The following is a 25,315-nucleotide window of genomic DNA, read 5'->3' on the forward strand; positions in this document are numbered from 1 at the left end:
GGAAGCATTCGTCAGCGCTTAATTAGGTGCCCAAGAGACCCGTGATCTGCCTTATGTCCTGGCAGCCCTACGGGACGGACGCTGTCACCACGACCCTCGTTTGACAGGTAGGGAAACGGAGGCTCAGAGAGATTAGCATGGGCTGGTGGTGATAATCCTTCGCTCCCAGTGTTTGTGCAGCTTGAACGAGACACCGTAAACAGTCGACGTGGTACCTGGCAGCCAGGCCGGGCCTAGTCCACCAAGGGGTTAGGGAGGCCCAGGCTTGGCCACCAACTGCTGGGATTTGGATCCTGGCTCTGTCGCTAGCCTGCTGTGTGGCCTTGGGCCAGTCACTTAGCCTCTCTGACCCTCGGGATCCTCGTCTGTAAAATGGGAATGAGAGCCGTACCTCCCTCCAGGGCAGGGTTTCTTGACCTCAGCACTGTTGACGTTTTGCGCTGGTGGTGGGGACTCTCCTGTGCATTGTCCTAATTATTATTTCATCATAATTAAACGCTAATAATGATCACTTGTGCCTTGCCTAAGGCTACAAGCAAGGAGTGAGTGGCTGAGAGGAGATTTGAACCTGGGTTTGGCTGACTTTAGACCCGTTATCATGGAGCCCTCAGAAACCGTGGCTGCTGTCTGGGTTGGGGTTCCTTAGGAGAGGGGGTGCAGGCATGCTGGGGGGTTGGGAGCTCCCTGAAGCGGGAGTTTTCCCCGCTGGCTCTGCCCCAGTGGGGAAAGGTGTGTGGTAATTGGGAGGGTGTTGACAGCAGAGGCACGTGCCCCAATGCCTCCCCTCCCCTCCCCCCTAGGTCCCCAGTGAGGTAGCCAGGGCCGGGCCCCGGGAAGTGTCATCTTCCCCCTCGATGCCTGCACCCCAGTGGATACTGGTCCCTGCCTCAACGTGCTCCCCATTCTTGCAGAACAAAGCCATCTGACGTCTCCCAAGATCTCTAGGAGGAGGTGTGGTCACCCTGGTTTTACAAGGGGGGAAACTGAGGCCCAGAGACAGGAAGTGATTTGTCCAAGATCACACAGCTGCTGGTGTCCAGGGCCAAGACAGGAACCAAATATGTATGTCTGATTTCAGAACCTGTGCTCCTAGCCCTTCCTCCTTTGATTGGAATCATTGACAGCCCCCAATTTATTCTCAGGGTTGGCACTGGAAATGCCTGACCTCATTGAATTCTTCCTGCAAAGCTATGAAAAGCTGCTGCCTTTGCATCCATTTTATTTTATTTGAAGATTTTATTTATTCATTTTTAGAAAGAGACAGAGAGCAAGGGGGGAGGCAGAGGGGGAAAGGAGAGGGATAAGCAGACTGCCCTCTGAGCACAGAGCCCAACACAGGGCTTGATCTCATGACCCTGAGATCATATCCTGAGCCAAAACCAAGAGTCGGAAGCTTCACCGACAGCCACCCAGGCTCCCCTGCACCCATTTTAAAGGGGAGGAAACTGAGGCTCAGGAGCTAAAGTGACTTTCCCAAGGTCAGGCTGCACGTCAGTAGCAGCTGAGCCTAGAACCCGAGCTGAATAACTCCAGAGTCCAGGCTATCCCTCCCCACTGGTGCCCAGAGAAGGGCCAGTCCCTGGCAGGAGCCCTGACCCTCTGTACACCCCCCTGTACCTGCCAGGAGAGGCCTCTGGCAGTGCCCCCACCTCCCCGGCCTCAGCCTTCCCTCCTGGCAGTTGCAAAACAAACAAGGCGGGGACCAGTGTTTATTTGCTCCTCTGCTCGTGTGTTGGGCAGGGAGAGGAAGACATAGAAAAGAGAGCGTTTCAGACATCTCCCTGCAGTCCGGGTGGGATGGCGAAAGTTCCAGGAAACTCGCCCTGGGTGCCCAGCCCCGCCCGCCCAGCAGCGTGCCGCAGAGGGCAGCGGCCTGCAAGCCCGCCAGCGGAGACTTGCTCCTCCCCATCCTTGCTCCTGGTTAACCGTTGGGCCCAGAGCTACAGAGACCTGGGTGCAAGTCCAGCTCTTCTCCTTAGAAGCTGTGTGACTGGCCCTCTTAAAGCTCCAGTCTCTCCATCTAAGAAATGGGAATAAATCATCGTTCTGTCCATGTGGCACCCTTTTAGGTGTTGGGGATGTGGGAGTAAACGAGACAGAGGCATTCCCTGCCTCCTGGTGCTCAAGGTCTGGGGATGAACTAGTCCCATGGACAGATGGTCAGGGAGGGCTTCCCAGAAAGGACAATTGAGCTGGGAACACAGGTGGAGTTAGCCAGCCCAACAGGGGAGGGAAGGGACCAGCACTTGGCCCTGGGGAGCTGAGGTTTTGCACTGTGGCAAGTCAGCTGTAGTTTTGGGAGCTCAGTTTCCTGTTCTGCAAAAAGAGAGTCATAAGGATGGCGCTAGGGGGGTTGGAGGAACGCTGGCTCACGCAGTGGCTTCGCCCCAGTGTGTTCTGAGCACCTGCTGGGCCCGGAGCATGCGTTTAATGGTTATGTTGCAGTCACTGAGCTGCACTGCGCTCACCATGGGAATGCATGCTCTCTGCTTGGACGCCCCCATTTTGCAGGTGAGAAAACCGAGGCTGTGAAATCATCTTGCCCGATGCCACACGGTTGCTGAGTGTGGAGCCTGGATTTGGACCCTGCTCTGTGGGGCCCTGAAGCTGGCCGGGTTGGGCAGGAGTAAGCCCCAGGCTCCGGGTTTGGGGTCCCAGGGGTGACTCTGAGGCCCTTCCTCCTCCAGCTAATGCCCAGGGTGGTTGGACCTGAGGCACGTTTGCGTTTCCAGGTCCCTAAAAGAGGCTCCTGTTGTAGCTCTCGCCCCGGGGCCGGCGGCCAACCATATCTGGGAGTGGTCACCCCGCACCCCTGTCATTACAACGGTGGCTTTGAAGCAGCGGGCAGCCGTGCTGTTTGCCCACGTGGGAGGGGGCTTCCTGGAGCCCCCACCGCTGGCCGGGCTCCGCCTGACTCCCCTCCCGTTCCCTTGCAGGCCGAGCAGTGCAGACGGGTCCCGGGTCGGCATGGCGGATCCCAGCGAAGGCCCCCACGCAGGGCCTGGGGAGGTGGCCGAGAGCCCCGGGGATGAGAGCGGCACCCCCGGCGGCGAGGCCTTCCCCCTCTCTTCACTGGCCAACCTGTTTGAGGGGGAGGATGGCTCCCCCTCCCCCTCCCCAGCTGACCCCGGCCGCCCCGCCGGCCCGGGTGACGGGCGACCAAACCTGCGCATGAAGTTCCAGGGCGCCTTCCGCAAGGGGGTGCCCAACCCCATCGACCTCCTGGAGTCCACCCTGTATGAGTCCTCGGTGGTGCCCGGACCCAAGAAGGCGCCCATGGACTCGCTCTTTGACTATGGCACCTATCGTCACCACCCCAGTGACAATAAGCGGTGGAGGAAGAAGGTCATCGAGTGAGTATTGCTGGCCGCTCGGCCAGTGGTTTCTTCTGGGTCGAATCCATCCACCCCTCTGTCCGTCCGTCCGCCTACCTGTTCACCCACCTGTGCACTTGTCTGTATACTTGTCTGTTCACCCATCTGTCCATCCATCCACCATCCACCCATTCATTCATCCAGCTCCCCGTCTTTCCACCTGCTCATCCACTTGTCCAGTCCATCCGTCCATCATCCACGCGTTCACACATCTCTCTACCCCTCTGTCTTCACTGGCTCCGGCCATCCGCCCACGGAAACCCCTAGGAACCCGTCTCGGCCGCTGTGTGTATCTGGAGGGCCGTCCTGAAGTCGGGAGATGGCCGGTTGCCTCATCCTCGCCAATCCCAGACTCGTTCACGCCCTTGGATGAAGCGCTTGCTTGGTCGGGAGCTGCCTCCTTTCTTCATTCGCTGAGTCCCAGATTCATGTAGTGCGTGTTGCTCGAGCACCCCCCGCGTGCCAGGCGGTCCGGTTGGCCCTGTGGCTCTAGGGGTGAGCCACACCAGATCCCGCTCCAACCGAGTTTAGACCCTGAGTAGCCTTCACTGGCACCTTCATTTTGGAGGGTGAGCCAGGTAACAAGCAAGTAAATAGTCCTGGGAACATACAGTTTGAGTTGGGGGAGGTGCTGAGGGGGAGAGAGGAGCTGATACAGGAAAGGTAGTCCAGGAGGGCTTCTTGGAGGAGCCAGCATTTCAGCCCGACGCTAAGGGATGAGAAGGAGTGGCCACAAGGGGTGAGGAAGGTGTTCCAGGGGAGGGATGTGCACATACCGGGGCCCGAGGCTGGAGGGGCTGGGCGTGCCCAAGGAACGAGACCTTGTGGTCATCTGCCCGCCGCTGGTCAGTCTGCTCAGAGGACAGCAAAGCGTCCTGCGTCCCCATCCCTTCCAGGTCCTGCTGGAAGCTGGTGGGTTCTATGTCTCTCTTTCCCCTCCCTCGGAACCCCTCCTTCAAGCCCTCACCACACCCCTACCCCAGACAGTCAGGGCTAATAGCCCACAGGAGGGGCTGTGCAGGCACTGGGGGTGTGGCCACTGAGTGGCTGAGGTCTTCAGAGACCCTGAACACCACCTAATGAGATGTGGGCATGAGGGTGTTCTTTTCATTTCATTTTTTGGCCCCAAGTTCACGATTCAGGAGCAGATAAAATGGGGGCTGCCCAGGTGCTCTCACCGGGGGGTTGCAGTCTGCACCCCATCCTCAGGAGGGCGCCTCTTCCCCTGCCCTGGCACCCCACTGCTGGAGGCCCTGCCCCAAGCGGGGAGTGTGGGGCCCGGGCTGAGAAAGGAAGGAGAGCAGCTGTCCACATCCCCTGGCCCGCTAGCAGCTCTCTCTGCCCCTGCAGTCCCTCCTGACCTCAGTGTCTCCTCCCTCCCACCAGCCTCTGTCCTGTTCCCCCTCAGCTCCCCTCTTCTCTCCTCTCCTCCCTCCCTGTCTCTGTGTCTGCCTTTCCCTGGTCTACCCTCCGATTGTTCGATTGTTCGTTTTACCGGGTTCTTCCTGAGCTCCACATGCACCAGCGCTGGGTGGGTGGGGAGGTAACAGAGAGGATTCTTGCCCTTCCTGGGGCCCCCGGGCTAGCGCTGCTTCTGGCTGTTTGTCTCTTAAAACCTAGCACACAGTAGGTGCCCAAGTAGTGTTTGTGCAATGACCAAGGGAATATCCGTTTTCTTTCTTACTGAGTCTCTCCGCTTCCCCGGTCCCAGCCCCTGTGGGTCATGTTCTTTCTCCACCTGCCTCTGTAGCTCAGCGTTTCTCCCCCTCCCCCCGCCTCCCTGGCAGGCTCTGGGACACACAGTGGTCACTAAATAACAGCCGCCATGTCAGCTAACGTGTGCTCTGTCCACTGTGTGCGGGGCCTTGAACCCAGCACCTGTGTGCATGGTGTTAAATGTTTGTTGAGTGAATAAGTCAATGAGTGAATGGCCGAGTAAATGAATGAGTTGCTTTATCCTTTAGTCCAGCGTTCCTCCTTTCTTTTTTCACTGTCATTGTCTCTTTCGGTCTCTGGCTTAGTAAGTACTCGGTAACTGACAAATGGAAGAGTGGATGGATGGGTGGGTGGGTGGGTGGTGGGTGTGTGGCTGGGTAAGTGGGTGGAAGGATGGATGGATGGATGGACGGACAGATGGATGGATGGACGGACGGATGGATGGATGGATGGACAGATGGACGTGAGTGGGTAGATGGATGGATGGATGGGTGGATGGATGGACAGATGGACATGTGAGTGGGTGGGTGGATGGATGGGTGGGTGGATGGATGGTGGGAGATGGGTGGGTGGGTGTGTGGATGGATAGGCAGGCTTATATGTTTCTTTCTGTCTGTCTGTTTCTACTGAACATACAGTAAATACTAGGTAGAGTTTGTTGGGATAAAACATTCCTTTGTTTCTCCAGCTATCCCTCCCCTCTCAGTCTGGTCCCACCTTAGGGCTTCAGCTCCCTCCACCTCCCTGCCCCAAACCCTGGGCCCCTCAGGCCAGAGATTGGTGGGGTGGGAGGGGGAAGAGCCCTCCCATCACCCTGCCTTCCCCCCTCCAGGAAGCAGCCGCAGAGTCCCAAAGCTCCTGCGCCCCAGCCACCCCCCATCCTTAAAGTCTTCAACCGGCCTATCCTCTTTGACATCGTGTCCCGGGGCTCTACTACCGACCTGGATGGGCTGCTTCCCTTCTTGCTGACCCACAAGAAGCGCCTGACGGACGAGGAGTTCCGGGGTGAGCCACCTAGCTGGGGCTAGTGGGCGGGGGAGGGAGGCCTGGCATTGTGGGCCCCTCTCCTCTCAGCAGCTTCTCCTGGGTCGGTGGGCTGCATTGGCCGTGAAGAGCACTGGATAGGGAGTCTGGTTCTGTGTGTCCTTTGCCATATTACTTAGCCCCTCTGGGCTTTTGCTACCATCATTCATTCATTCATTCATTCATTCATTCATTCATTCTTTTAGCCTTTATTTTTGGAAAGGTCAGTATTGTAGGTGACTCCAGTCACCTGGGTTCAAATCCCGCCTCCACCACTTAAGGGACGTATGGCCTCCCTGAGCCCCAATTTCCCCATCTGTCAACTAAGGCATAATAATAGAATCGTCCTGGTAGAGCATTGCTGCTTCTGCTCCCGGGCTCTGCCCCACCCCCACCCAGCTCTCAGGCTCCCCTCCCTAGGCTGAAGCCCAAGTCACCACCACCCCAGACTTCTCCCAGCCCAGCCCAGAGAGCTCACCCCGCAGCCTTGTCTGGGCTCCAACCTGCACCTCAAGGCATCAGCTCCCTCCACTGCCCCAAGCCTTCCCTGCAAATTGGCAAAGTTGGCCTGTGAGCCCCTTGACCCGAGTCCATCACCTGCTATGTGCCAGGTACCGGGTTTAGGAGCCATAATGAACTGGCCAAACGACCCCACAAAGTAGCGTAAAATGTTAAGAACAGTGGCACCTGTTACAGAGGAGAGCCTGTCTCGAGAAGGCCGGTGGCAGTTGAACGCTCAGGGCTGCCGAAGCTTCTGGGAGGTTGGGGTGGGGTGGGGGCAGATCTTTTTGAGACTTCAAGTATTTCAGCTAAATTTAGTGCCAAAGCAGGCGGACCTAGCCAGCGGTATATTTTTCACGTGTGCCTTTACCAACCAGATCCTTTGAACACCCACACGATACAGTGCAGTATCTGTCAGAAGAGAACTCCTGGATTTATCAAAAATATTCCTTCATGGTGCGCGGCTGGCCGGACAGTGTGGCTTGTTGGTGGCATGAGCTTAGAGCTCTGGCACCTCGGGGCCCCTCCCTGCCCTCGGAGGGTCTCAGTGACTACGGGAATCATCTCATTCGCAGATGACCCACATTCAAGCCCTGGCCAGACGCCCCTCCTGACCCCCAAGTGGAGTCGGCACAGGGAGACAAGCGTGGGGTAGAGCGATCCCCTCCCCGGCGTCTTCAGCGAGACAGTACAGCTCTGGGCTGGGCTTCCAAGCCTCCAGCTTCTCCCGGGTTTGCGACTGAGTCAGGGGGCTTTTCACCTAGGCCAGGAGCCCCCAGGCGAGCAGAGGCAGCAGGCCGGGGGGTGGTCCCCAAAACTGCAGAGAATATATTGCATGTTATTGGGGGGTTAACCATGAGGCCCGTAAGGCTAAAGAAGCTGTAGGGCTGCTCTCTTGCTCTGGCCCCTTCGAAGGCCCTGCAACTGATTTTGAATTCGTAATTGCATGTTTGATTTCATAGCAGTATGCCGAAATCGTGTAAGTCTGAGGCCCCCGAAAAACCTGGATCCACCTCTGCGTGTTGTTCTAGCCAGAGGCTCATGAGCTCATCTGATCCTCAGGGGAGTCTGTGACCACCACCCCTCAAAGTTTGACACCCTCCAATTTGGCATTCATTTAGGGCCCCTCACCCCCTAGCAGCTCCCGTGGGCAGAGCCACTTCGCCACCTGGTGGCCGAGTTCTGGAACTGCATGTCCCTCCCCGTTTCTGGGAAGATGCTACTCTTGGCATTTCATCCCAAGAACCAGGCTGGCAGCCCGCACTCCCCCCTTTCCCCCATCCCCTGCTATAGCCTGGGCCTGGGGGTGTGGAAGCCCAAATTCAAGGTCTGGTTCCGCGCCCCACCCCTGTGGTTTGGAATTACCTGTGGTGACCAGCTCATCAGGTGCTGTGCTGGGCATGGGGCAACAATGGTGAATGAAGCAGATACAACCCTGTCCTCAAGTTACTCGCAGTTTCCTGGGTGAGATCAACTTCATCAAGCAATCACAGAAATAAAAACTGTAACGTGTGCCAGCAAGAGGCTGTGTTGGAGGATTTGAGCTAGTCAGGAAAATCTGGGAGGGCTTCCTGGAAGAGGTGACACTTCAGCTGACTCGGAATGAGTTGCAGTTAACCGGTTAACAAAAGGAGGAAGGACCAGGGAGGGGGTAAAGGGACAGCATGTGCAAAGGCCCTGCGACTCCCTGTGATAGCATGCTCTGCAGTGACCACTCCAGCTGCTATGTGGGTTGAAGGAAAGCCAGAGAGGTTGGTGGAAACCAGGCAGGTGTCTTGGGCCAGGTTGGTGGCAGTGGAGATGGGGAGTGGTGGAGGGATTGAATAGGACACGCTGGGGTGGATGTGGGGGAGAAGAGAGGACAAGGGTGACACAAGGGTTTTTTTTTGGCTGAAGGGGGACCCCATCCTCTGGGGAGGGGACATATGCGGGCTGGGAGTTGGCTTTGGGAGGGAGCATGGAGAGTCACAAGCTGCCTGAATCAGGACATGGACTGACACCTCCCCGCACTTCTGCAGATGAGGAACTGGAGTCCGCTTTTCCTTTAATTCAAGACACAGCTCCTGGGTGACTCTGGGCGGGGCGCCTGGGGTACGGCAGGAAGCAGCTTGTCGGGGGCGAGGCTTGTCAGGGAGACCTCAGTCCTGGGGGCACCGGAACTGGAATTCAGGTCTCTGTCAGTCTTTCTTGTTCTCCCCACTGACTCCTGGCATCTAGGGGGAAATTCCTAAAGCACCTCCCATGGGATGATTAACTGCAACAGAGTATTTACTGAGGACTTTCCCTGCCTGGTGCTGGGCTCATCCACAAACATCTGTTAGCTCTTCCATTTCCTCTGTGGCCTCAATTTAGCTAGAAAGGAAACTGAGGCAGAGGAAGGGTCACGCAGGAATCGGGAGTGAAGCCAGGATTCGAACCCCAAGGTGCCTGACTCCAGAGCAGCTGTCTCAGCTCACACCTGCGTCTCCCGTTCTGAATCCCATTCCTGCCTCTGCCGTGCCTGAGCCCCCGGCGGGACTTTGCCCTGTGCCTGATTCACAGGGGAGTTCTCTTTCCATTGATTCATTCTTTTTTTTTTTTTTAAAGATGGATTTATTTATTTGAGAGAGAGAGAGAGGGTGAGGGGGTAGGGGCAGAGGGAGAGGGAGAATCTCAAGCAGACTCCCTGCTGAGAGTGGGGGGGGGCTCGACCTCATGACCCTGAGATCACGACCTGAGCCCAAACCAAGAGTCGGACGCTCAACCAACTGAGCCACCCAAGCGCCCCTCATTGACTTGTTCTTTTAAGTATAAATCCACTCGTGTAAACATTAAAATTAACGCAAAGGAAAGAAAATTGCACAGGGACGTTAGCGAGTGTCAGTGGGCAGCGTTAAGGATCCGTTTGTACCACACGGAGACTGGCTGCATGAGAGAGATTTGACGAGGAGATGCAAATGCTCATGGTGGGCCTTCAGTGCCATTATTGCCGCACCTGTGGGACCCCCAAAGCCCTCTCCTGCCCCTCCTAAGGTAATTTCACACCCCCTATGGTGGGCAGTCTGCACTTCGGGGACCACTGCACCCCGTCTGCTCCCCTCTGGGGGCACTGGTGTACACACTTCATGGGAAGAAGACCCTCTGTTCAAATAGATGGCAAACGCTGCCTGCCGCGTCTGGCTTTTAGAGCTTCACGGTTGCATATTAAAGGCTCTGACAAGTCCTGTAATAAATAAGGTTGGCTTTGTTTAATCCAGGCTTCCCCACCATGTTTTGATTTTCAAAATTCCCTCCAAATGATGCTTTGGTAAATCCCAGTCTCTGTAGGCTGTGGCTTCCCACATTTTGAAGAACTGCCCCTTTGAGTTTATTGGACCCGCTCAGCACCATGGGGGCAGGCTAGGGAGTAGCTCATGGGGGAGGTGCAGCATGGCCCCAGTGCCCTGTCCCCGGCTGCCCCGTAGTTCCGTACCACGGACTGACCGCCCCTCATCCTGCATGTGTGTCCCCCCAGAGCCGTCCACGGGGAAGACCTGTCTGCCTAAGGCCCTGCTCAATCTGAGCAATGGCCGCAACGACACCATCCCCGTGCTCCTGGACATCGCCGAGCGCACGGGCAACATGCGGGAGTTCATCAACTCACCCTTCCGGGACATCTACTACCGAGGTGGGGCCCCGCGCTGGGGCAGGGGCGACGCAGGGTGGCGGTGGGGCACTCGCTCATCTGACCCCCGTGCCACCCCAGGAGCTCCCGTCTACACCCCAGGTGCCAGCAGGCATCCAGGAGCCCATCGTTGAATGACTCCCCCTTCTAATCTTGACCTTCTGAGTTTCAGAATCTAAGACTCTGAGAGGTAGTGAGCATCACAGATAATGATCCATGAACTTGGCATCTGGGACCTGAGATGCCGTGGTTCCGGATACTCTAAGGCTCTATTGTAATAGTCGTACGGGCTGGCAGCACTAAGAGGCAAGGGTATCACCAGTCCCCGCTCCCCGGGTCTAAATCTTGAGATTCCGTGAATCAGACTTGACCTTTCCGATTCCCGGATAGGAAGATTCAAAGTCTGTGAATTTTATACTTTAGTCCGAAATGCTGTGGGACCACAGGGCCTTTGTCTGCTCCTGGATTAAAGCCTCCCCGAGTCTGACAGGTTCCCACACTTGGGATCTGACACGTGGGCTCTCCTCTGAGTCTGCGTTCTGCCTACACCATGCAGCCCGCCAGGCCTTCATGCGGCAGAGCCCACATCGGGCAGCGTCTGGAGGTCTGTTGCTGCCCTAGGGAGGAGCCGGCTAAGGCCTGGGGCTGCAGCCCCCACCCGACTTCCACCCTCTGCACCCCCCCACCCCACCCCGCCCTCAAGCCTGGTCCACTCTCTGTCCCCCCCCCCCCCGTGACAGTCCCTCACCCCCTCCCCAGGTCAGACCGCCCTGCACATCGCCATCGAGCGGCGCTGCAAACACTATGTGGAGCTCCTGGTGGCCCAAGGAGCTGACGTCCATGCCCAGGCCCGGGGGCGCTTCTTCCAGCCCAAGGACGAGGGAGGCTACTTCTACTTCGGTGAGGAGGGGACAGTGGGGGCTGGGGGGACGTGGTGGAGTCCGGTGTCCCGGCCCCTCCCCAGACACCTAGAGCCCTACTGGCCAAGGGCTCAGACGGTGTCCTGTGCACCAGCCGCATAGTCCCCGGGATCTTGCCTGGGAGGGGCAGAGCATCACCTGGCCTCCTGGAGCCTCAGCTTCCCCATCTGTACCGCGGGACCATGTGAGCCCCCGGGGCTGTGATGGGTGGTCAGCCTCTGCACCTGCCCCTGGCACCTTGTCATGCTCGTCCTTTCGTCCCACTGAGTCTGGGACCGGGGGTCCGATTGCAGAGCCCACACCCCCCATCACCACCACGTCCCAGCTGAATTTCACCCCTGCTTAAAGGCACATGCTATCTGAAGTTCAGGGACAACGTCCCTCAAAGAACCCCTCCTGGCCTCCACATCACCAGGCCACACCCCATCTCCGGCACATCGCCCACAGAAACGTGCACCTGCGTCTGCCTGACGCGTCGCCACCGACTGTCGGGACTGTGTCCCGCGTCCCCGGGTCTCTTCCCCGAGCATCCGCCCCGGGCGCCCCCTTCACTCGCCTCCCCCTGCCCGCCCCCTGGCCTGCAGGCGAGCTGCCCCTGTCGCTGGCGGCCTGCACCAACCAGCCCCACATCGTCAACTACCTGACGGAGAACCCGCACAAGAAGGCCGACATGCGGCGGCAGGACTCCCGCGGCAACACGGTGCTGCACGCGCTCGTGGCCATCGCCGACAACACTCGGGAGAACACCAAGTTCGTCACCAAGATGTACGACCTGCTGCTGCTCAAGTGCGCCCGCCTCTTCCCCGACAGCAACCTGGAGGCCGTGCTCAACAACGACGGGCTCTCGCCCCTCATGATGGCAGCCAAGACGGGCAAGATTGGGGTGAGTGCAGTCGAGGGGGGCACGGCCAGCCAGCCCCCCCACTGTTGCCCCTCTGCGTGCACACGCACACACACACACACACACACACTGGAGGGGCGACTGCTGGCATTCATTATTATTAATATGCACACCCACCTCCTATCATGGCAACCCTATTGTCCTGACCCAAGAACCTGCTGTGGCTCCCTATTATCCAGCCAAGCCACTCACCTTCGCCCCAGAGCCTCTGTCCTCATCCCATGCCTCCGGTTGATCGGGCCCCGCCCCCGCCAGCCAGGACAAGCCGCGGATAGAAATCTGAGTCCCAGGGCTCCACCCCTGTACAGTCCCCTATAATCCACGATCCGGGTCCTAGCTGAGCCCCCTAACCTGCCGAGCAGCCCTGTGCAGGTTCTTTCCGTGTCTGGCCTCACTGCACAGGGCTTGGGGGGATTTCCCAGCCTGGGCACTAGCGAAGTTGGGGGCTAGCTGGTTCTGGGGGCGGTCTGTCCGGGGCAATGTAGGGTGTTCAGTTGCATTCCTGACCTCGAATCACCAGATACCAATGGCACTCCCTGCCACTGTGACAACCCCGAAAGTCTCCAGGTTGTCCCCTGGGGGGCACCATTGCCCTGATTGAGAACCAAGCCTGCAGTGCTCTGAAGTCAGGAGTACGTGGGTCCAAAGCCTGGCTCAGTCACTTCCCAGCGGGTGACTGCAGGCGTCTCCCCTCACCCCTCCGTGCCTCAGTGTCCTCAGCTGTAAAATGGGGATGGAAATAGCACCCTGTGGTACCACGTGACAACTAGATCGGGTGATCCATGTAAAACTCTATAATGGAGACCTGGGCTGGGTGGCGCGTGCTCAAGAACGGGCAGGGATTATTACTGTTCTTTTTTTTTTTTTTTTAAGATTTTATTTATTATTTATTTGACAGAGAGAGAGAGACAGCCAGAGAGAGAGGGAACACAAGCAGGGGGAGTGGGAGAGGAAGAAGCAGGCTCCCAGTGGAGGAGCCCGATGTGAGGCTCGATCCCATAATGCCAGCATCACGCCCTGAGCCGAAGGCAACCGCTTAACGACTGAGCCACCCAGGCGCCCCATTTACTGTTCTATTAAAAACATAGCAAAAACTTCTAAAATTGCAATTTATGCCAGAGTCTTGAGGTAAAGGAAAAAGCCCGAGTTTAAATTCTGGCTTTTTGCCCCGTTACCCTGTGTGGCTTTGGGCAATGCCCACCCACTCTCTGTTCCTCAGTATCCCCTGTGTGTGAGCTACAGATAGTGGCGTCAGGAAGGACTGGATCTAACAGTTATTCCTAGATTTAACATGTTAATAAGAGAGATTCACTGTTGTTTTAATTACATAAAAAAGATATTCATGCCGATTCCGATTTTTAAGGCTGGCCTGGTTCAGTCTGGCTTCAACTGATTGCTGTGTGGCCTCAGGGAGCACCCTTCTTTTCCCTGAACCTCTGTTTGCTCATCTGAAAACCAAGATGGTTAAGAGTCAGAACAAGATGATGTGAGCACAGGGTCCGGCACCAGGGCGTGCTCCGTAAATATTTCCTCTCTGCTACATCCTGCTCTCTGGGGTGGCGCCACGAGATGGGCTGTGATGGGCCCCTGGGGTCCCTCTGATGTGAGGGGCTGAGCATTGGTGTCCCTCCCCAGGACCCCCTGACACCCCCCCCCCCACCCCATGCAGGTTTTTCAGCATATCATCCGCCGGGAGGTGACAGATGAGGATACGAGACACCTGTCCCGCAAGTTCAAGGACTGGGCCTATGGGCCGGTGTATTCCTCACTGTATGACCTCTCCTCCCTGGACACGTGTGGGGAAGAGGCTTCTGTGCTGGAAATCCTGGTGTATAACAGCAAGATCGAGGTGAGTGCTGGGGCAGGGGACAGAGCCTTGGGTGGCTGAGAGCAGGGAAAGGACCCTGGCGCTGGGAGGGGCTCTGTAACTTACATGCTGTGTGTCTCAGGACAAGTGACCCAACCTCTCTGAGTCCCAGTTTGCTTTTTTGTAAAATGGGGATAAGGATAGTTCATGTCCCGGAGGGTTGTTGGGAGGAGCAACTGAGTTCCTCTGAGAACAGTCAGCCACCGAATAAACATTATATGTCAGCTATTATCATTAGTAGTCGTTAGATGAAGTTCTGAAAGCTCCTTTTTTCACTTAGCAGCATTTCGCGAACATCGTTCTGCACCATTAAATATTCTTCTGCAATATCATTGCTGCGAGTAAATGTACCACATTCTAATTAACCATTCCTCTATTCTTGGTCATTTGGGTTTGTTTCTGCCTTTAACTATCAAGACTAACACTGCAATGGCATCTCTGTGGCTACATTGTTGCACAGATCCATGTTTATGAGGAGAGTGTACAAATGGGGCAGAAAATGCTGCTGACTGGATGTAGGTCTCCCTTCCCTCCCCGGCTCCGTGAGCTTGGACAGATGCCTTCCCCTTGCTGGAGCTCACTTCCCTCGTCTTTGAAATTAGTGACTAACTGGATTGAGGTCAGGGGTGGTGGGAGGTTTAGCATCTCCGGTGCAAGCTTTGATTGATTGGTAGCGTCTGTCCGGGGACCTGTGTAGAGAACTATTGTGCGGGGCTCAATTATTGATGGCTCCCCCCGCCCCCTAGGGAGAATCAGAGAATTATGGTGAGTCAAGTGTCTATCATCCTGGGGCTGAATTTCCCGATCCTGCTTCCTGACTCAGAACTTCCGAGGTTGAAGCCCAGGGATTTATATATTTTGACAAGCTCCCTAGGTGATTTTCCACTAGCAGCTTGGTACCTACCGTCCGCAGGTTGGAGTTTGGGGACCATGAGAATAGCTTTCCAGCTCTGGGTTCTCTGAGTCCAGAATAGGCTGGAAAGGTAAGTTGGGGCGGAATTGGGCAGAGCCTCGAGTCCTGAGCCCGGAAGTGTGGGGTTGATTCGGAATCCCCGTCCAGTTCCCTGTGAATCCTTGAGTGTCGCTGAGGAGTGGTGGAGGAGAGGGTGCTCGCGGGCCAGAGGGTGGGGGCAGGCGTGTTGGGAGGTGGCCTGCCTGGATCCCACGTGGCCCCTGCGCGCCCTGTCTCCCACAGAACCGCCATGAGATGCTGGCCGTGGAGCCCATCAATGAGCTGCTGCGGGACAAGTGGCGCAAGTTTGGCGCCGTGTCCTTCTACATCAATGTGGTCTCCTATCTGTGCGCCATGGTCATCTTTACCCTCACCGCCTACTACCAGCCGCTGGAGGGCACCGTGAGTGCCTGGGAGCTGGGGCGCAGCTGGGCCCTCCTCTGGGGCTCCCCTGTGGGAGGGACTGGAGAGAGCTTAGGAACGGGTTGGGGAGGTGCCCCCCACCCCGCTGCTGGGGGGGGGGAGAGAGTGAGGGAAGAGGATCCAGAGGATCCAGATGTTAGGGGGCGTTGGGGAACATTTGGATCTGGGGCCGGATGTTGGAGGGGCTGGGTGAGGACCTGCATGCCATCTGCCCCCCAGCCCCCGTACCCTTACCGCACCACTGTGGACTACCTGAGGCTGGCCGGCGAGGTCATCACGCTCTTCACCGGGGTCCTGTTCTTCTTCACCAATGTGAGTGCCTGGCCCCCAACTGCCCCCACCCTGCCCGTCCTCCCTCCTCCTTTTATTTCCCCCCTTCCACTCCCTTCTTCTGTCTCCTTCTCCGGGCCTATACCCTCCTTCTCTGCTTTTTCCTCTTTCCCCAACAGAAAAGAGCCCATCATCTTGGGGCGCCTAGGTGGCTCAGTCGGTTAAGCGTCTGCCTTCGGCTCAGGTCATGATCTCGGGGTCCTGGGATCGAGCCCCATGTCCAGGGAGTCTGCCTCTCCCTCTGACCTTCCCCCTCCACCCCCTCATGTTCTCTCTTTCAAATAAATCAATAAAATCTAAAAAAAAAAAAAAAAAAAAAGCCCATTATTTTGTCTCTGTACCACATTCTGCCTCCCCTCCCCTCCCCTCTACATTCCTGCCAGCTCCACCCCTCTCACCTGCCTCTTCCCCTCTGCCAGATCAAAGACTTGTTCATGAAGAAATGCCCAGGAGTGAATTCTCTCTTCATTGATGGCTCCTTCCAGCTACTCTAGTGAGTAGAGGTCCCAGGCTGGCAGCTTCTGGGTGAGGAAGGTGGGATTGGGGTTGTGACATCATCCAGATTTGGGGGCGGGGGTGGGGGGGAGGTGATTCCGTCAGGACTGGATTCACCCAGCCCAGACAGCTGTAGCCCAAAGTCAGGACAAGACCAATGTCAAGCAATAGAGTCTTCTGGTTAAAGCAAGATACTGGTTTCTACAGAGTTATCACCTTATACACCTTATATAGAAATAATGTAACTTCCTATGCTGGTGATTGATTGCTAATGTCTGCCAGGAGTGCCATGTGAAGAATCTTGAGGCATGTTTGTATTTGGTGGGAAAGAGTGCAGTGCTTGATTAATGATGTCTGCCTGGGGCACGGGATGAGTTGCTGCATGTGCACTACATCTTTTCCCTTTTTCTTAGAGAACAATGAGATTCACTTAGCCGCAAAATCTCCCCTCAACACCACTTTCTCTAGCAATTCCAACGGGCATCACTTGGGGACCTCGTAGGGCCTCCGGGCCATTACGCCAACATTGGTTGCCAGCTAATGGAGCATTCTGGTTAATAGAATGCTGGGGAACCCAGTGAATCCACTTTGTTTCTCTTCGGGGGGTCCAGAAGGCATCAGGATGTCCTAGTGCCCCAGAGGGCTTGGGGGCACGTCTCGCCCTCCGGTGCCTCATTGTCCCCTCTCCCCTCTGGGGCCTCTCGTCGTCTCTGCTGCTTGCAGCTTCATCTACTCCGTGCTGGTGATTGTCTCGGCGGCCCTCTACTTGGCGGGAATTGAAGCCTACCTGGCTGTCATGGTCTTTGCCTTGGTCCTGGGCTGGATGAACGCCCTCTACTTTACCCGCGGGCTGAAGCTGACAGGAACCTATAGCATCATGATCCAGAAGGTATGGCCCGTGGAACCCTCTGGACTGTGTCCCTGGAGGGAGCCACGCACATGACGTGTGCAGCTTATGCGTGTAGACGGTGCCCTCGGCCCTGAGGATGTGGGGCACCGCGGGGGCCGCAGGGAGGGTCTGGACGTCGGAGGAGGTGGGAAGGGACAAGGGTGGAGGTGGGAACGCTTGGGATGGAGAAGTCAGGAAAACGAGAAACCATGTGTCTCCTGCTTGTCTCCATATTCCCACCGGGGTCTTTAGATCCTCTTCAAAGACCTTTTCCGCTTCCTGCTGGTCTACTTGCTCTTCATGATCGGCTATGCTTCAGGTGAGCTCTGGGGAGCCAGGTGACCTGGTGGGGGTGGCGCAAGGACCAGAAGGGCAGCCGTGTTGTGTGGAGGACAATAACCAGCGTGTGCTAGGTTCTCCCTGTGTGCCAGGCACTGGGCTGAGTCCTGTCCCGTCCCTGCCTCAGTAGTCCCCCACCACGGGTCTGCGAGGTCAGTCAGTGCCTTTATTGTCCCCTTTACAGGTAAGAAAACCAAGGCTTAGAAAAGTTGAATAAGTTGCCCAAGTCCCGAAGCTAGGACATGGTAAAACTGGCAGAGTAGCTATTATTGCAAAAGAAGCCACCCGAAGCTTAGGGGCTTAAAACAGCCACTGTTCATTACTGCTCACAAATCTTTGGGTCAGCTGGGCAGTGGTGCTGACCTGGGCCAGGTGGGGCCCATCTCCACGAGCTCCTGTGTCTGCGGTCGGCTGTGGTGTGGCTGCCGTCTGGCTGGTCCAGCCAGGATGGCCTCAGTGGGGGTGACTTCGCTCTCTTCCCCGGGGCCATCCCTGCTCCAGAAGGCTTGGGTGTGTTCACACAGTGGTCCGAGGGTTCTGAGAATGTACATGGAGGTGTTCAAGGTCACTGCCTGGTCTCTGCTTCACTCTGCTGGCCAACGCAAGTGACAGGCCGGCCTTGATCCAAGGGTGGGGAGGTAGATCCTGGCTCTTGATGGAAAGACCCGCAAAGTCACATTGAAGGGACATGGGTACAGGGAAGGGTGAATTTTCCTACTTAATCTACCAGTTCAGGTCAGTTCTGGCTGTCTCCAGTGTGCCTTCTCCATGATGTCATGATGCCAGGGGACCTCAGTGGCACATGCCATGAGGGAAGGGCCAGGGATGGGGACACTGACTAAGCCATTGGGCTGGTCCCTAAGAGGTGGGGGAGCTGCCATCCAATGCCTGGCATCCAAAAGGGAGCAGCTGCCTCAGACTTCACCAGGCCGCGTTCACGTCTGAGAAGGTTGTTCTGGGGACGAGCCCTGAAGCAGGATCTGATGGTGGTGATATTTTAACCCAGAGGGTTCCGAGGCTCTGCGTGGATTATTTGGGGGGAAACAGAACAGTAGCCTATAGGATACAGCTGCACCTTCCCAGGGTTAGGACTGGGAAGAGCTAGACAGAGTGTCAAGGGTTCTGCAGTGTTTTGGGGTTCAGGTCGAGAGGCCAGCCCTACTGCAGTCCTAATTATAGAAACTGAGGCAGGAGCTTAGGGGTTAAATGAGCAACTGAGTGGTCAGCTTGGTTGCAGGACTTCTCCTGATAGGGGAACACTAGATTGCTCCTCTGAGGCTGACTGAACACAAACATGACACACGGGCCTTTTGTGCCCATGGCAGACATTGCTAATGGATTACAGAGTGATTTTTCTGATAGATCCAGATAAGGTCTCTGAATCCTTCTCAACACAAGTGTCAGCAGCCGCTACACAACTGAACAGCAATAGCATCTGGGTTGAAATGTGGTTACTGTAATCCCAGGATGAAGGCCCTAGGAGGTTGTATGCCCCGCTGACCGAGGAGCTCAGCCTCTTCACGCTCCCTGCCCTGGACGGTACGGGGCAGTGGTTGCTGCTGAACTGTGTTGAGAAGGATCCTGAAGCTTCATCTGGGCTCAGTGGGAAGGGATGTGCACCAGGATGGGTTTGAGATATCCGGAGCGGGGCAAGGGCCTTAGCAGGCACGGCTTCTGGAACTGTCAGGCCTGGCACCGGGTTTCAGCTTGCACCTTTCCTCTGGGAGCTGGGGTGGGCCGGGAAACAGGAGCATGACAGAGGGTCTGCCCCAGGAATGCTGGCCTCCCAGGCTCCCAAGACCTCTACCAGCAATAGGCTAGATTAGGGATTCCCAGCTTTGGCCCTGTTGGCCCTTGGGGCCAGATGCTGCTGTGTGGGGGCTGTCCTGTGCATGGCGGGATGTCTAGCAGCGTCCCTGGGCCTCTCCCCACTAGGTACCAGGAGCGCCGCCTCTCTGGTTGTGACAGCCCAACGTCGCCAGATGTCCCCAAGGGGAAATGTGGCCCCTGGTTGAGAACTCCTAGACTAGATCCCGGGCCCCTCTTCCTTGTTAGCAAGAGTCTGTGGAAAGAGCCAAGGCTTTGGACCCTGGGCTTGGCTCCTACGCCGGGTGACCCTAGGCCAGTGCGCTCCCCCCCTCACCAAGCCTCAGCTGTCCCCTCTGTCGCACGGGAACGCGGTGCTCCGCCTGCCAGCACATGTCATCACTCAGCGAATGTCACCCCGCCCCCCCGCAGCCCTGGTGTCCCTTCTGAACCCATGTGCCAACATGAAGGTGTGCAGCGAGGACCACACCAACTGCACCGTGCCCACGTACCCCTCGTGCCGCGACAGCGAGACGTTCAGCACTTTCCTGCTGGACCTCTTCAAGCTGACCATCGGCATGGGCGACCTGGAGATGCTCAGCAGCACCAAGTACCCCGTGGTCTTCATCATCCTCCTGGTCACCTACATCATCCTCACCTTCGTGCTGCTGCTCAACATGCTGATTGCCCTCATGGGCGAGACGGTGGGCCAGGTGTCCAAGGAGAGCAAGCACATCTGGAAGCTGCAGGTGACGCCCGGGACCCCTGCCCCCAACCCTGCGGGCCGCCGCCTCCTTCCAAGACGGGGCCGCCGGACCCACGGCGTGCCCCTCCTCGGCGGTCCGCTCAGGGCCAGCGCTGTCGTCTCGTTCTGCCTCCGCTTGCCTATTTGTAAAATGGCCCTCGGAGGCTGCCACCAGGCTCCGTGGCCCCCAAGAAACCGGCATGGATGTGGGCCTCGTTGGCACAGGGGAGCTGCCGCCTCTGCTTTCCCCAAGTGTTCTCGGCAATTCTAGAAAGCAATGGCCTGGGGGGTCACAGCCGTCTCGGGCCACATAGATACAGCGCACAAACCGGGGGGTTCACAACAAACAGCGCTATCACAAGGCCCAGGAACGCAGCAGCCACGTTTATGGTGCATTTCCAGGAAATGCTGCAGTGAGAAGAAAAAAAAAAGCCCCAAGGTCATCCTCCCAGTTCTGGGTCTCGGGGAAACGTCTGGCTGCTCTTAATCTTTATGTGTACCGCTTACCTCCCCAGGCCTCAGTTTCTCCACGGGGTGTAACTCGTAAGATGCAAAGTGGCAACCTGTGGACTGGGTTTGACCCGCAAAGATTTATGTTTTGTGCCTCGCCATGTTTTTTTAAAAATTAATGCAAAATTTTATTTTATTTTTTCTTTAAAGATTTTATTTATTTATTTGAGAGACAGAGACAGACAGCATGAGCAGGGGGAAGGGCAGAGGGGAGAGGGAGAAGCAGACACCACCACCACCACCCCACCCCCGCGGAGCAGGGAGCCCAATGCGGGGCTCGATCCCAGGACCCTGAGATCATGACCTGAGCCAAAGGCAACCGCTTAACCGACTGAGCCACCAGGCGTGCCCCCAAAAAATTAATGCAAAATTTTAAAATGAAGAGATTTCCCATAAAAATCCAGACTTCTGGCCTTTCTGGAAAGCTGGAAGCCTGGCAAGGCGGGCCCACATTCCTTTCTGGCAGTGCCTGGGGGGATGAGAGGCAGCTGCCTGCTTTCCACAGGGCTTGCGCTCCCTGGTTTGCCCTAGTCCCCACCCCTCCCCGGTGTTTCCCAACACTGAGTGGTGACATCGTGCATGTGTCATGGTGCTTGGGCTGCGGCCTTCCTGTCTCTGAGCCTGCTTCACTCATTTGTGCTCCTGCTGGGCCCCGTGGGTATTGGAATGTATAACCCTGCTTCCGGGGCAGTGGGGATGCGCGTCATTTCTGCCGCGAGGGTAGTAGGTTCTGGCAGGTGCAGGCACACCAATGGCCTGCTCACCCCTCCCCCTGCAGTGGGCCACCACCATCCTGGACATCGAGCGCTCGTTTCCCGTGTTCCTGAGGAAGGCCTTCCGCTCTGGCGAGATGGTGACCGTGGGCAAGAGCTCGGACGGGACCCCAGACCGCAGGTGGTGCTTCAGGTGAGGCGGGGCGGGCGGGGCCGAATCATCCTGCGCCCATTGAGCCTCCTTACCTTTTCTACCCATTGCAACTTCCCGAGCCACTGAGGCCCGATGGGCCCGACCAGAGTTCAGTTCTACCGGGTGATCTCGGGCAAGTCGGTTTCCTTCCCAGCCTGGGTTTCTTCCACGGATGACAGCACCCCCCCCCAGGGTGAGCCGCACGGATTTGATGGACTTGGGCCATTACCCAGATGTACAGGAAATGCCCCCTTCTTAGGGGAACCCCTGGGTGAATCCTTTCTTTCAAGGTGAATCATTCTTCATAAAGCGATTGCCGGCATCGAGTACAACTGTCACGTCTGGAGGCAGAGCCAGTTTCCTCGTCTGTGAAATGGGGACAATATTAACACCCACCTCGCCGGCCGGCCGGGCAGTCCTGTTCAGTTGGAACCCGAAGTTCAAATCCTGACTCTCTGATTGGTCAGCTTTGTGACCTTGTATGAACAGTGTAACAAGCCTGAGTCTCTCAATCCGTCAAACGGGGACAGTGACCGTAGCTTCCTCACTGGCTCCCGACGTGTAGAAATGGCTCCGAATATGGAGAATGAATGAAAATGACAAAAAATCATTTTCCAAGGGGGAAATTAGATTGAGCCTGTTGGGGCCCAAGAGGCTGCCTGCTGCCGCCTTTGCCAGGGTGTCCCATAAATAGGAGAAGAGAGCATCAAAAAGCAAGGTGTCCACTGCGGATGAACAGATAAGCAAAATGCGGCGCCTCCCTGGGAAATAGGACGGACGAACCTGGAAGACGCGATGCTGTGTGAAAACAGCCACACGCAAAAGGCCACGCAGTGTAGGATTCCATTCATAGGAAACGTCCAGAATAGGCAAATCCAGAGACAGAAAGCCGAGCACAGGTTCTGGGGTGCTGGCGGGAAGGGGAGTGAAACTTATAGCTTAAAGGGTACAGGATTTCTGTTTGGGGTGATGGGAAATATTGGGAAGAAATAGCGGGGATGGTGACCCGACATGGGGGGAATGTATTTAATCCACTGAATTGTATACTTGAAAATGGTGAAAACGGCCAATTGTAGGTTACGTGTATTTTACCAGAATGTTTAGGGAAAGGAGCAGAACATGCTGGGGGTCTGGAGCAAGGAGGCTGCCTGGGGGTGGGGGCTCCCCCTGACGCTTCCGTCTGCTGTGGCCCCACCAGGGTGGACGAGGTGAACTGGTCTCACTGGAATCAGAACTTGGGCATCATTAACGAGGACCCGGGCAAGAGTGAGAATTACCAGTACTACGGCTTCTCGCACACTGTGGGCCGCCTCCGGAGGGGTGAGTGCAAAGGGGGTGGGGGGTTAAGCGGGGGAGATCCAGGGGTGCAGAGGGAGAGCCTTGGTCACCCTTGTCCCTCATTTGCTTTGAGCAGTCCTGTCCTCTTTTGGAGACTCACTGTTCCCTTCTGTAGAATGGGAGGGCCCAATGGGCTGGCTGCTAAGCTGTTGCTTTTGCTGCTCGTGAACGTCTGGGGCAGCTCCCCTCCCCTACACTGGGTGCATGAGACCCAGTGGGCCCCCAGCCATTCTGACCCGGGCCTGGATTCCGGCTCTTCCACTTACTCCTGTGTGCTCCTGGGTTTGGTGCCTCGACCTCTCTGAGCCCCAGATTCCCCCTCTGTAAAATGGGGATAATAACCCTCCCCCTTTAGATTGCTGTGGAGTGCCCGGTACACAGTAGGTGCTCAGTACCTGTGTGTGCCTTCTCCACCCACCTCATTCCTCCCTCTGCCGTGCTCACGACAGATCGCTGGTCCTCGGTGGTGCCACGCGTGGTGGAGCTGAACAAGAATTCGAACCAAGACGAGGTGGTGGTGCCTCTGGACAACATGGGGAACCCCAGCTGTGACGGCCACCAGCAGAGTTACCCCCCCAAGTGGAGGACTGACGATGCTCCCCTCTAGGGGCTGTGGGTGGGGCAGGGTCTCTGGCCTGCAGCCCAAGCCCGTCCCTCCACCTGCCTGTTTCTACTCCACCTGCATTTCAGCCATGCCTCCCGGGGCGTCCCCCATGTGCTCCTTTGACCTCCAGAGGCGAGGGCCAGTTGGAGATGAAGGGGAGGCCCCAGGACCCTCTGGTCCCCAGGCTCCTGCCCCCAGCTCTGCCTCCCCACCCGGGGCATGAGGCTCCTGACTACCTGTCTCACTCCCATGGAGTCACATAAGCCAATGCCAGGGCCTCTCTGCCCACGGGGGCTCAGTTCCTTGCCTCTCCATTATTTATTTGCTCTGCTCTCAGGAAAGTGGTGTGATCCTCGCCCCCAAAGGGAACCTGGCAGAGGCCTCAGGACCCCATTCCAGGTCGCTGCTTGCCAACCCCCAGCCCCAGCCTGGGCCCTGGGCTGCACACAGCACCCTGTGCGGCTGTGTGCTGGCTTTGCGTTGGGCCGGGGGCCCTTGGGGTGGGGCCATGCCTTTGGTGTGTTCTGTAAAAGTTCTGGGGTTTGTCGGTGCCCAATAAATGTTCATTCACTGATGGTGAAGATGGTAGGGATGATGATGGGGAGAGTTGTAATGGGCATGGGGATGACAGCAGCGGGATGGGGGAGCTCAGATATGCTGGTGGGGGGCAGGGATGAGATTGAGAAGTGGTCGTGACCAAGGTGGTGTTTAGGGTGATGGCTGGAGGCTGGACTCAGGGCCGTGGTGGTGGCATGAGCTTAAGAAATGAGGGTGAGAATGGAGCGGAGGGAGAAGATGGAGTCGAAGGGAATGGGAGAAGAGTCATGTTGGCTGGGTGGGGGAGGAATGCTGGGGGGCAGAGTAATGTTAGTGGTGGGGAGAGAATGTAGGTGTAGGGAGAGTCATGTTGGCAGGAAAGAGTAATGTTGGTAGGAGAGAGTAATGTTTGTGGGAAAGAGTAATATTGGTGGGGGAGAGTAATGTTGGTTCACCAGTAATATTGGTGAGGGGAGAGTAATGGTGGAGAAGGATAATGCTGATGGGGAAGAGTAATGTTGGTGTGGGAGAGTAATGTTGTTGGGAGGAGAGTAATGCTGGTGCAGGTTAATGTTGGTAGGGGGAGATGAATGCTGGTGGGTGGAGTAATGGTGGGGGGGAGAGTAATATTGGTAGAAAGAGTAGTATTGGTGGGAAGACTAATGTTGGTGTGAGGAGAGTAATGTTGGTGGGAAAGAGTAATGTTGATGAGAATGAGTAATGTTGGGGAGAGTAATATTGATGGAAAGGGTATTGTTGGGGGAGAGTAATGCAGGTGGGAAAGGTAATGGTGGGGGAAGAGTAATGTTGGTGGGGAAAAGTAATGTTGGGAGGAAAGTAACGCTGGTGCAGATTAATGTTGGTGTGGAGAGTAAAGCCGGTGGGTGGAGTCATAGTGGGAGGAGAGTAAATTGGTGGGGGAGAGTAATATTGGTGGGGGGGAGAATAATGCAGGTGGACAGAGTAATACTGGGGGGAAGAGTCACTGGCGTGAGGAGAATGAGGGTGCTGGGTCGTCTTCTGTCTCCTTTTATGAGGGTGGAAACCTTTCCCCGAAAGACCTCCCCTCTTGTATTATTGGCTAGAACAGTGTCACGTGTCTCACGCTTCAGCCAATCAGCAGGCAGGAAGCCGCAATGTCCTAAAGCCAACGGACAAATGGAGAAAGGTAGTTTCCCCGCCAGTAATCCGTGTTGCCTGGGTTTGCATGCCGCCGGCGCAGGCCTTTTTCCCGATGCCCACCTTCCACCCCAACCGCTTTCCACCGCTTTCCAACACCTGCTAATCTCCGTGGTGGAGAAAAGCCTGAGGTTCAGGATCTGGAATGCGGGTACTTCCCGAGGAAAGTTGCACCGTCGGTACCCGTGCCGGACCGCGGCAATGCCCCCCTTCCCCGCTCTTCCCTCTGCCCGTGCATTTGCAGGAGAGCCTTAGGGTACTGCCCCCTGCGGGCAAAGCAGACTCTGCCTCCCTGGCTGGACGGCGAGATTTGTTTT

The 25,315-nt window shown here is 56.7% G+C and overlaps 1 protein-coding gene across 5 annotated transcripts in view; it reads left to right on the plus strand.

The window, feature by feature from the left end:
* The window catches only part of TRPV4 (transient receptor potential cation channel subfamily V member 4), a 34,955-nt gene extending 11,092 nt beyond the window's left edge, over window positions 1-23,863 (plus strand). For all 5 annotated transcript variants that reach the window (XM_057306066.1, XM_057306065.1, XM_057306064.1 and 2 more), the window contains 15 exons: window positions 2,937-3,353; window positions 5,923-6,095; window positions 10,108-10,260; window positions 11,017-11,157; window positions 11,762-12,060; window positions 13,748-13,927; window positions 15,141-15,299; window positions 15,540-15,632; window positions 16,070-16,143; window positions 16,869-17,034; window positions 17,287-17,353; window positions 19,612-19,928; window positions 21,213-21,340; window positions 22,539-22,660; window positions 23,128-23,863. In XM_057306066.1, the coding sequence (XP_057162049.1) occupies window positions 2,968-3,353; window positions 5,923-6,095; window positions 10,108-10,260; window positions 11,017-11,157; window positions 11,762-12,060; window positions 13,748-13,927; window positions 15,141-15,299; window positions 15,540-15,632; window positions 16,070-16,143; window positions 16,869-17,034; window positions 17,287-17,353; window positions 19,612-19,928; window positions 21,213-21,340; window positions 22,539-22,660; window positions 23,128-23,285 (2,616 nt within the window). In that variant the 5' untranslated portion in view covers window positions 2,937-2,967 and the 3' untranslated portion in view covers window positions 23,286-23,863. The remainder of the gene's footprint in view (window positions 1-2,936; window positions 3,354-5,922; window positions 6,096-10,107; window positions 10,261-11,016; window positions 11,158-11,761; window positions 12,061-13,747; window positions 13,928-15,140; window positions 15,300-15,539; window positions 15,633-16,069; window positions 16,144-16,868; window positions 17,035-17,286; window positions 17,354-19,611; window positions 19,929-21,212; window positions 21,341-22,538; window positions 22,661-23,127) is intronic.
* The last annotated feature ends 1,452 nt before the right edge of the window (window positions 23,864-25,315 follow it).

This window comes from Ursus arctos, unplaced genomic scaffold (assembly GCF_023065955.2).
Source record: "Ursus arctos isolate Adak ecotype North America unplaced genomic scaffold, UrsArc2.0 scaffold_34, whole genome shotgun sequence".
Taxonomy (NCBI): Eukaryota; Metazoa; Chordata; class Mammalia; order Carnivora; family Ursidae; genus Ursus; species Ursus arctos.